Genomic DNA, 12154 nt, shown 5'->3' with positions numbered 1-12154 from the left:
TCGCACAGACTTCAAGCATCTTTTCGTTAAGATTTCTCATAGATTTTTTCGTACGTATGTCAAAAATCACCAGCTGTTCGTGAACGTCGACTTCTATGTTATATGCGTAACTCAATCCGTATTTCTTTGTTCTCTAATCGATAGTGGTAGGTGAGGGAGGCCTACTGGAACTACACGTGTGGTAGTGATTACTGTTTTAAGAGGAAGTTTAAACCGGGCAACGATCCTCAGTTAACACTAACAGAAGGAAAACGGAAGAGGTAGGACATTTCGAAGAATGAAGGTATCTGTAAAATAAAGGGAAGGGCTATGCAGGGGATGAATTCGAGACTCCTTAGGCCTCACAAACCTACTACCGTCTTAGTCGGAAAAAACGAGAGTCGCTCAGATGAAGTCGGAGAAGAATGATGAAAGTAAGTAGCCTTGCACAAGTAAATTATTTTGGTGGTGGTGGTGATTATTGTTTTAAAAGTAAGTAAAACTTGGCAACCATCTTCTCTCATACCACTCAAGGGGGGGGGGGGAGGAAAGTGGTCCCCTCCTTCGAAGAATAAAGATATACACAAACAGAAAATAGAAAGGGAAAAGTGACGATGGGCATGGCAATTAAAGATTCCCTAGAACTCACGAACATAATACCGTCGGGGTCGGAAGAGAACGAAAGTTGACCAGGGGAGGTCAGATAGGAAATACGAGTGTGAGGAACATGGAACAAGTAAGTGAAACCAATGCTACATTCAGCTAGGAACCCCGTGGTCATGAATTCACACTCCCACGGTTAGAGTCCTTGGGGTCCCGCTTTCCATCACCTCTTTCTCTTCTTTTTGCTAGTTGCTTTACGTCGCACCGACACAGATAGGTCTTACGGCGATGATGGGACAGGAAAGGGCTAGGAGTGGGAAGGAAGCGGCGTGGCCTTAATTAAGGTAGAGCCCCAGCATTTGCCTGGTGTGAAAATGGGAAACCACGGAAAACCATCTTCAGGGCTGCCGACAGTGGGGTTCGAACCTACTATCTCCCGAATACTGGATACTGGCCGCACTTAAGCGACTGCAGCTATCGAGCTCGGTCCCGTCACCTCTACGACCGCCCCCATCCACGAGGGGATGGAACTATACCGTTTTTTACGTGCAGTACGCTGTCACTTTATTTTAGAACGCTATAATTCATTGTCGTTATTATAATAAAAGGTGATGAGAGATTCTTCAAATGAATGGATGAAAACCATAACGGTATAAGTAGCATTTTGGTTATTCAGAGAAAAAGGCATTTAAACATCTCCAACACTCATATAAAGCATGCTATTTGTAGTTATACCACCCACCACTAGAGTGCAGAATATTACCGCTATCACTTGTATCTCTTTGCTGGTGAAAGGATACATCCTCCCGGAGTTACATCCTGCACTTAACTCATTTTTTAAAATGTCACTTATACCGTTATGGTTTTTATCCATTCAAATATTAACGTCATTTATTTGAGATTTTCAAGGAAATGGACTATTTGAATTGATTATACCTAAGTACATGCACCATTTGGACAAGTCATGATTCTTCTTACCTTTAAATATTCTTCATAAATGATTAAGTTCTAACAATTTAGTTGTATGTTGAATAGCACGGGGAGAATGTAAGTGTCATCATCCCTCTGGGACAGTTCATCACTTTTCTCTTGCAAGAATGGCGACAGAACGTGTTGATCATTGTTCTGGATATACCTAATACTGATCGATGTTCTGTGTACAAGAGCCAAAGGTGAAATAAAGAGCTCTATGGCACCTTACATCATTATTCCAGGAGTTCGGCCTATATACTGAGAGATGCACAAAAGTTGACTCTGGGAACAAGAGCGTGTGTTGATTCTCTTGAGTGCCATTCCAAGCTCACGTCCTGGCTATTCACCCCGCTCTTAGCTCTGCATTGACACTTCAATCTCGCACGCGAAATTGTTTTCCCAGGTGAAATATATAAAGCATCGATTGAGATCCAATCTTTATGGCACAAGTGTTAAGGTTTCGATTCGTATAATGTACACAAACACCCTTAGGTCGGATGTTAAAACATTAGCCAAAAAAGGAAAACAAAGAAAGACTTTGAAATAAAAACGCGTCTCCCTAAACCGCTTTCTTTCCTTTTACGATATCAATATAAAGCTGTTCGTTTATTTAGGAATAATTGTATCATACTCTCCTCAAGACGTCGTCTAATAAGAGGTAGCTGCCATTACACGTCCTGCAGGCAGTTATACAGTGTTTGTCAGATTTTACACTCTTTTTAAAAGTTGAACCTTGATATGTTTCGACAATAATTGACCACGTATTACAATGTAAATCATAAACGTACAAATATCAAAGCTTTTGCATTTTTTTTATATATATGAGCGCACACCCCTTCGTAACAATCGCCACGCACTGCCGCGCACTGCCATGTTGCAATATTCAGCTATGCGAATAAGGCAGCTCCGTACCTCACCACGGTTCCGAGCTGGGTTTTTTCGTACAACCCTGCTCTTTGCTGGGAGTGATATGACGAGCGACAGGCATAAAAAATGAATCAGATTTCTATGAACTTTCAGATGCATATAACATTTTGTAAAGACATCTCAAATGACAGAGCACTTAAAGCAATTGTAGACCTATAATTGTCATTTATTTATGGTACGACTAGGAAATTAATGTTGAATTTATGGCACATTTCAGAGTTCCACTTAGCGACATCAAAGTAGGACTAGGTACTGGAAATAGATGCACTTCTCCTAACTCTGGATTGAACACGAGTGTCAGTGCTGTCACTAATGCCCCTGGAGGAGAAGATCTGGCGGTACTGACTCTATCAACAAGGGTGAATTTCAACAACCGCATTCGGCCCGTCTGCCTGCCACCGTTCGGTAAGTGCCGCTACGTTTCAAACAGACGTTTACTTTGCTACAAGCATGCTAAACCAGACCTTGCAACATTTATTTATTTATTTATTTATTTATTTATTTATTTATTTATTTATTTATTTATTTATTTATTTATTTATTTATTTATTTATTTATTTATTTATAAATTTGTTACTTTCATTGACCTGTCTCAGTCTCATCCTTGGCTTTTACAATATGAAAGTGACCAAGGTATGAGCAATTCTAGAAATATCATTCGTTATGCATCCAGTCCCTGTTATGAATGGATGAAAATATTGCTCATAGGGTCAGTTGGTGCATGCATTTCAGTGGGCTTGGCAGGCTGATATGTAATAGCAACTTCTGGCTCAGTGAGGAAAGCAACGGGAAACTACCTCACTCCTCATTTCCCTCGTATGCCTCTTCAGTGACGCCTAGGCTATTTATGGCAGCTGTTGGTGGAGCTGTAGAAGATCAAACCGGCCTTTGAGCTGAATACCCAACTTACATACATACATACATACATACATACATACATTTATTTATTTATTTATTTATTTATTTATTTATTTATTTATTTATTTATTTATTTATTTATTTATTTATTTATTTATTTATTTATTTATTTATTTATTTATTTATTTATTTTTCATCCACGAAGGCGTTCTAATCCATACAGTTTCCCGTCACAAACCGATAGAAGTGAAGATCGGCTAATGCTGCCGAATAGTGACTGCAGGTCAGTGCTCACCCAGCTGTCACGGGGAACGTTTCAGTTAAGCTAGCATTGAAGCGTACTAACTCTGTGCTTTGTCTCTCGCCGCGCACGACTTGGCAACAGCGAGGTGGGTGCTGGCATGAACCAGACTGAAATAACCAGTGCTGCCGGCTATCGTAAGGTAAATCCGGGACAGATGCCGCCCCGGTGGAGACGCCGCATACACTGTAGCTAAAGGTTCCCATCGTTACAGCTAGATGGCAATATGTGTGGTTTTTCAGTTTCTAAGGAAGAACTACTGTCTGCGAGTGCGACGAAATTTGCTCGTATATTACGCCAATTATAGCCGATATCATGAGGCGAGTACATGTTTCCTCCTGACAAAGTTTTTGCGTGTGTTAATTTATTGTATACTAGCAAGATACCCGTGCTTCGCTACGGTATTATACTGAAATTTATAATTGAATGGATATCGATTTATATATAATCCGTCAAAATTCGAGATCTGACTCGTTTTCTGAGAGATTACGGCAAGTTCCCTCCCATTTTTCAATCTTTCTTTCCAGCAATCGATTTCGTACTTCCCGGGCTAGGACCATGTATTACACCCGGTCAGTTCGGTCCCTAAAAGTTTGCCATCTTTTCCTATAAGCATTTTTAATATGGATCAAATTCTTGAGGAGATTCGGCGTGGTGTCTTCTTGGGTGCCTTGGCAGTACTGAACCCGCGGCCGGACTGCATTTGTAGTCATTACCCGTCCAGACCGGTTTCCAGCGCGGTCCGCACATTTGACGACGGTCCAGAATATTATTATTATTATTATTATTATTATTATTATTATTATTATTATTATTATTATTATTATTATTATTATTATTATTATAGATGTTCTGGACCCCACAGCAAGATGCAAGACCGCTAATTGGCGGTAAATTCCATCTGCTGCCATTGTCATTTTTGACATTGTGACCAGCACCATTGTCGCGCGTAGGCAAGTACGCGGAATTTCTGGCGATACGAATGACATACTTCCGTGCATTATTGACCTTATTATAGAGGTGAACAATTGGACAGTCAATCTCATTCCTATCGTTTATTTCAAATGTTATTAATTTTTATTTATATGCCCGGAGAATCTACTGTAATCAAAGAACGTTCTCCGAAGGAAAAGATGGCTCTTGAAAACGAACCCAGGAAAGATTAAAAATGATAGGTTTATGCTCAGAATAAGTACATCGAAAATCCACAGCCTGTTTCCAGTCATTCGACAGGGTCAGGAATGGAATGAATAAACAGTAAAATCAATTGGTCTAACTTCCTTTTACACCCCACCGTCGTTAGTTTCATTCCCCCCCCCCCCCTCCGCAAAAAAGAAAAGAAGGCGTGTTTCTTTATGTTTAAAAGAGATTCCAAACTCCAATGTTCACATCTATAACCTTCAGTTTTGAGATATAAGTATCCCCATAAAATTAATTCACTTTTTTCACTTCTTTCACACTCCCCCCCCCCCCCCCTTAGTGAATTTTCCTGCAACAAACTCTTTTCTTTAATTGTAAAGTATCTTCTAAATACCAATTATCACGACTCTAACTTCTTCAGTTTTTGATTTATGTGTACTCATGAAAGGAACTCAACTCCTTTTCACTCCCGCCCCCTCCAAGATTATTCCCCCGCCCCCAAAACGCGTTTTTCTTTGATTTTAAAGGAGATCCAAATACAAATTTTCACGCCTGTAACAAATATAGTTTTTATTAGATGTAAGTATTCTCATACAATTAAGTCTATTAATTTTTCAATAATTTCACCCCACCCCCTCATTGGATTTTCGGAAATTACGCGTTTCTTTACTTTTTAAAGCAGATTCAAAACATCAAATTTCACGTCTGTAACATCTTCATTTTTGAGATATCAGTAGACTAATTAAAAGAAATCAACACTATCTTCAGTCAATTTTACCCCCCCCCTCAACCCAAGTGGTATTTCCGAAAACTAAAAATACATGTTTCTTTGGTTTTAATAAGATAAAAAAAATACAATTTTTCAATTCTGTAACATGTTAACTTTTTTGATATATACTGTAGAAATTCTTATTTTAAAATTTCACCACTTTTAGTTCCCCTTAAGTGGAGTTTCCAAATACAAATCACCTATGTTTCTTTACATGTACAGGAGATTCTAAATACACACTTTTTACGTCTGCAACAATTTACGTTTCTCAGATATTCTGTAGATATAGTCTTTCAAAAAATTCACCCCAATTTGTCACTCCTGTTCAACCGCCATTAATTGGATTTTCCAAAAGCAAAAAAATACGTGTTTCTTTGTTTTTAAAGGAGATCCCATATAGAAATTTTCAGTTCTGTAATATCTTCAGTTTCTGAGATATATGTATCCTCATTAAAGGCATTCAACTTATTATTCACCCTTTTAAACCCATCCTATTGGGATTTACAGAAAACAAAAAAATACATTTTCCTTCATTTTTAAGAGAGATTCTAAATACCAATTTTTACATCTGTAAACTTTTAAAGTTTTAATATATAGACACACTTATTTTAAAAATTCACCCCCCTTTTCACCCCCCCATTATTTGGATTTTTCAAAAACGAAAAATACCTGCTTCTTTAGTTTTAAAGTAGATCCCAAATACCAATTTTCAGGTCTGTAATATCTCCAGGTTCTGAAATATAAGTAGCCTCATTAAAGTCATTCAACCTCTTTTTCACCCTTTTCCACCCTTCCTATTGGGATTTCCCGAAAACAAAAAAATAGATGTTACTTTATTTCTAAAGGAGATTCTAAATACCAATTTTTACATCTATAAACTTTAAAAGTTTTGAGATATAGATACACTCATTTTAAAAAGTCACCCCCTTTTCACCCCCCCCCCATTAATTGGATTTTACGAAACTAAAAAAATACCTGTTTCTTTATTTTTAAAGGAGATCCCAAACACCAGTTTTCAGGTCTGTAATATCTTCAGGTTCTGAAATATAAGTAGCTACATTAAAGGCATTGAACCCGTTTTTCACCCTTTTCCACCCTTCCTATTGGGATTTTCCGAAAACAAAAAATATGTGTTTCTTTATTTTTAAAGGAGATTCTAAATACCAATTTTTACATCTATAAGCTTTAAAAGTTTTGAGATATAGATACACTCATTTTAAAATTTCACCCCCTTTTCAGCCCCACCATGAATTGTATTTTCCAAAAACAAAAAATGCGTGTTTCTTCATTTTTAAAGGAGATCCCAAACACCAATTTTCAGGTCTGTAATATCTTCAGTTTCTCAGATATAAGCATTCTCTTTAAAGGCATTCAACCCCTGTTTCACCTTTTTTTACCCCTCCTATTGGGATTTTCCGAAAACAAAGAAATACGTGTTTCTTTATTTTTAATGAACATTCTAAATACCAATTTTTACATCTGTAAACTTTAAAAGTTTTGAGATATAGATGCACTCATTTAAAAAATTCACCCCCCTTTTCACCCTCCTATTAATTGGATTTTCCAAAAACAAAAAATACGTGTTTCTTAATTTTTAAAAGCGTACAAAAGTTCCAATTTTCAGGTCTGTAATGTCTGCGGTTTTTGAGATGTAAGTACCGGTATCCTGATTAAATGGCATTCAACCCCTTCTTTACCCTCTTTCAGCCATCCTATTGGAATTTTCTGAAAATAAAAAAATACGGGTTTCCTTATTTTTAAAGAAGATTCTAAATACCAATTTTCACATGTGTAAACTTTTAAAGTTTTGAGATATAGATACACTCATTTTAAAATTTCACACCCCCTTTTCACCCCCTTAGCGACGGAATATCTAAAAATACTCTCTTAGCGGGCACCTACATCTTAATATGAATATATCCTCAAAATTTCATTCATTTATGTCCAGTAGTTTTGGCTCGGCGATGATGAATCAGTCAGTCAGTCAGTCAGTCAGTCAGGACAAGTTACTTTATATATATAGACTAGCAAGATACCCGTGCTTCGCTACGGTATTATACTGAAATTTATAATTGAATGCTTATTGTTTTAGATATATAATCCGCCAAAATTCGCGATCTGACTCGTTTTCTGCGAGAATCCACCAAAATTCCCGATCTGACTCGTTTTCTATTATTTTACAGCACGTTTCCTCCCATTTTTCAATATTCCTTTCCAGCAATCGATTTCGTACTTCCCGGGCTAGGCTCAGGTATTCCTCCTGGTCAGTTGGGTCTGTAAATCTTTGCCATCTTTTCCTTTAATCATTTTTAATATGGATAAAATCCTTCAGGAGATCCGGCGTGGTGTCATATTGGGTGCCTTGGCGGCAATGAACCCGCGGCCGGACTGCATTCTTAGTCATTACCCGTCCGGGAGCCGTTACCAGCGCGGTCCGCACATTTGACGACGGTCAGGAACATTATTATTATTATTATTATTATTATTATTATTATTATTATTATTACTATTATGTGTTGCTGGAATGGCTGATAACAGGGAAAACCGGAGTATCCGGAGAAAAACCTGTCCCGCCTCCGTTTTGTCCAGCACGAATGTCACATGGAGTGACCGGGATTTGAACCACGGAACCCAGCTGTGAGAGGCCGGCGCGCTGCCGCCTGAGCAACGGAGGATCCTTATAAGCACATTAATAACAGTAAAATCAATTGGTTTCACCTCCTTCTACACCCCACCGCCGGTAAGTTTATTTACCGCCAACACCCCCCCCCCCTCCAAAAAAATTAAAAGAAGGCTTGTTTCTTTATGTTTAAGGGAGATTCCAAACACCAATGTTCACGTCTATTACCTTCAGTTTTGAGATATAAGTATCCCCATAAAAGTAATTTACTTTTTTCACTTCATTTCACACTAACCCCCCCCCCCCCCAAGTGAACTTTCCCGCAAAAAATACTTGTTTCTTTAATAGTAAAGGATCTTCTAAATACCAATTATCACGACTCTAACTTCAGTTTTTGATTCATGTGTCCTCATGAAAGGAATTCAACTCCTTTACACTCCCGCCCTCAAGATGGTTTCCCGCCCAAAACCCCGTTTTTCTTTGTTTTTTAAAGGAGATCCAAATGCGAATTTTCACGATGTATGTATTCTCATACAATTAAGCCAATTAATTTTTCAATTCTTTCACCCTCTCCCCCCCCCCCCCCCCGCTTTATAGGATTTTAAGAGAATACGTGTTTCTTTACTTTTAAAGCAGATTGAAAATATCAAATTTCACGTCTGTAACATCTTCATTTTTGATATATCAGTAGCCTAATTAAAAGACTTCAACACCATTTTCAGTCACTTTTACGCCCCCCCCCTCCACCCAAGTGACATTTCCGAAAACTAAAAATACGCGTTTCTTTATGTTTAATAGAGATAAAAAATACCATTTTTCACTTCTGTAATTTGTTAAGTTTTTTTTAGATGTACTGTAAAAATTCTCATTTTAAAAATTCACCCCTTTTGAGTTCCCCTTAAGTGGAGTTTCCAAAAACAAATCACCTATGTTTCTTTACATTTACAGGAGATTCTAAACACCCACTTTCTACGTCTGTAACATTTTACGTTTCCGAGATATTCTGTAAAGATAGTCTTTCAAAAAATTCACCCCAATTTGTCACTCCTGTTTAACCGCCATTAATTGGATTTTCCAAAAACTAAAAAATACGTGTTTCTTTATTTTTAAAGGAGATCCCATATAGAAATTTTCAATTCTGTAATATCTTTCGTTTCGGACATATATGTATCCTCATTAAGGGCATGCAACCCATTTTTCACCCTTTTACATCCCTCCCATTGGGATTTACAGGAAACAAAAAAATACGTGTTCCTTTATTTTTAGAGGAGATTCTAACTACCAATTTTTACATCTGTAAATTTTAAAGTTTTAAGATGTAGACACACTTATTTTAAAAAAATCACCCCCCTTTTCATCCTCCAATATTTGGATTTTCCAAAAACGAAAAAATACGCGTTTCATTACTTTTAAAGTAGATCCCAAATACCAATTTTCTGGTCTGTAATATCTTCAGGTTCTGAAATATAAGTAGCCTCGTTAAAGGCATTCAACCCATTATTCACCCTTTTCCACCCTTCCTGTTGGGATTTTCCGAAAACAAAAAATACGCGTTTCTTTACTTTTAAAGTAGATCCCAAATACCAATTTTCAGGTCTGTAATATCTTCAGGTTCTAAAATATAAGTAGCCTCGTTAAAGGCATTCAACCCATTATTCACCCTTTTCCACCCTTCCTATTGCGATTTTCCGAAAACCAAAAAAAATACGTGTTTCTTAATTTTTAATGAAGATACTAAATACCAGTTTTTACATCTGCAAACTTTAAAAGTTTGGAGATATAGATTCACTCATTTTAAAAATTCACCCCCTTTTCACCCTCCCATTAATTGGATTTTCCAAAAACAAAAAAATACGTGTTTCTTTATTTTTAAAAGAGATCAAAAGTACCAATTTTCATGTCTGTAATATCTTCAGTTTCTGAGATATAAGTACCGGTATCCTGATTGAAGGCATTCAACCCATTTTTCCCCATTTTCACCCTTTTTCACCCCTCCTATTGGGGTTTTCAGAAAACAAAAAAATACGTGTATCCTTATTTTAAAAGAAGATTCTAAATACCAATTTTTACATCTGTAAACCTTTAAAGATTTGAGATATAGATACACTCTTTTTTAAATTTCAACCCCCTTTTCACCCCCTTAGCGACGGAATATCCAAAAATCCTCTCTTAGCGAGCACCTACATCTTAATATGAATATATCCCCAAAATTTCATTTCTTTATGTCCAGTAGTTTTGGCTCGGCGATGATGAATCAGTCAGTCAGTCAGTCAGTCAGTCAGTCAGGACAAGTTATTTTATATATATAGATTAAGTTTGCTTCAAATGCTTAAATCAGACGTTTTTAGTACAGTAGACGTCAGAAACATAACTGTAGTTGAGAGTAAGCTAATTTTGGGCCATGATAGCCTTGAGGTAAGAAAACAGGAGGGTACGGCGTCTCTCCCTGATAGTTGGCCTTCGGGCTGAGCAGCGGTCGCTGTGCAGGCCAGAGCCATTTCAAGGGTGTTAAGTGCCGTGGGGTTTTATATAACACAGTGAAGAATCCATTGCACATGCACATTTATAGTAAATCGAAATTAAAATATGATTTTAATGTTGTAAATTATCAGATAGATTTTTTCCATTGAATGATTATATTATGTGGATATAATTGTCTTGTAGTACGTTCTAGTGTTCGGTTATATTAAAGTTGAGGAAATTGGCTTAAATTTGATTTTGTCATTAATTATTTTACTCGCGGCATCTCTCCCGAGCAAAGTCGGCATCTATACCGGGATCCAGGGAGAGACGCCGCAGATGCAACAATTCCTTTGTTCACTCCTTTCTCCTTTTTACTTTCAATTGCCAATATTTTGTTCATCCCTGATCAAATGTACATGTTTTCAAATTATGCTCGATGAATTTGCAACCATTTTTAAAGTAAATATACCGAGATATAACAAAAGACATAAAAAGTGCGGCAACTCTCCCGGAATTACCCTATGCTGAGCGTTGCCCAAAGTTATGGATGTTAAGATTAGCTACGCCGCCTGCAGCGTGTCCAGTCTTCTCTCTCATATTCGCCCAGCTGACGGAACTAGCACTGATATCGCATAGCTTCCATGGTCTTACTTCAGTTTGTCGTGCTCTATTATCAGTGCCTGTTAAAGAGATTAGAATGCAATGCCAGATATCCATGCCATCAACTTATTCAGTTTGAAAGTGATCACATTGTCGGTATACGAGGAGGCAATGTTTATTCAGTGAAATTGCACAACTCGTGGGACGTAGTTCTTTTGCACAGAGAGTACCTGAAGGACAGTTTCAAGAAATATGTGAGAATACAGAAAACGTTGCGGACGTCCGTCATGATCAGTGCTGGAAATAATTGTCTTCTTATTAGGATGGTAGTGAATGGCCGTACTGCTTTTAATGTGCTGCGTGATTGCAGCATTGGCAAACAGTAATACGGTATCTAGTGTGTTCCGTAATAGTTTCTCACCATTTTTATCGTATACCGCGCCTTCTCACACTCCCATTCATAGGCTACCCTTTAAGAATCATTACAAGTAGAGTTTTCATTCTTTCTAAATATAAATATACCATGTTTTTTATAACCCTAGAAAATCAAATAATACCAGGCCATTTCACAAATGGATATTATATGTATGAAAGCATTAATGCAAAGACGAAAAAGTTTTAAAATACCTTAATTTACACAATAACTTCCAAATTGGGTTAACACGTTGCGATTCGTTCCTTATAATTTGCCTGTTGCTAGATGCCTGCTTTTCAGGAACCAAGAATTGTACAGTAAAAAATGAAAGTTATGCAGAGGAAGCACAACCGGTTGCAACGTCCGTTTGTTCACACAGAAGTTCCGCTTCCTGTAACTACCCTAACTTCCGACTAATTGTCGAGTCTAATAAAAATGTATCGACATTTAAGGTTCATCCTGAACAACACAAGATGACAGTATGAAACTTGATGAACCAAAGATGAT

At 37.3% G+C, this 12154-nt stretch overlaps 1 protein-coding gene across 2 annotated transcripts in view; it reads left to right on the top strand.

Annotated features, from left to right (window-relative positions):
* LOC136867157 (proclotting enzyme) overlaps positions 1 to 12154 on the top strand; it is a 110611-nt gene that overhangs the window by 65159 nt on the left and 33298 nt on the right. For both annotated transcript variants that reach the window (XM_068227039.1, XM_067144271.2), the window contains exon 5: positions 2699 to 2886. In XM_068227039.1, coding sequence (XP_068083140.1) covers positions 2699 to 2886 — 188 coding nt within the window. The remainder of the gene's footprint in view (positions 1 to 2698; positions 2887 to 12154) is intronic.

This window comes from Anabrus simplex, chromosome 3, assembly GCF_040414725.1.
Source record: "Anabrus simplex isolate iqAnaSimp1 chromosome 3, ASM4041472v1, whole genome shotgun sequence".
In the NCBI taxonomy this organism is placed as follows: Eukaryota; Metazoa; Arthropoda; class Insecta; order Orthoptera; family Tettigoniidae; genus Anabrus; species Anabrus simplex.
The sequence above is the reverse complement of the archived record's forward strand: the minus strand, read 5'-3'. Positions and strand labels throughout refer to the sequence as shown.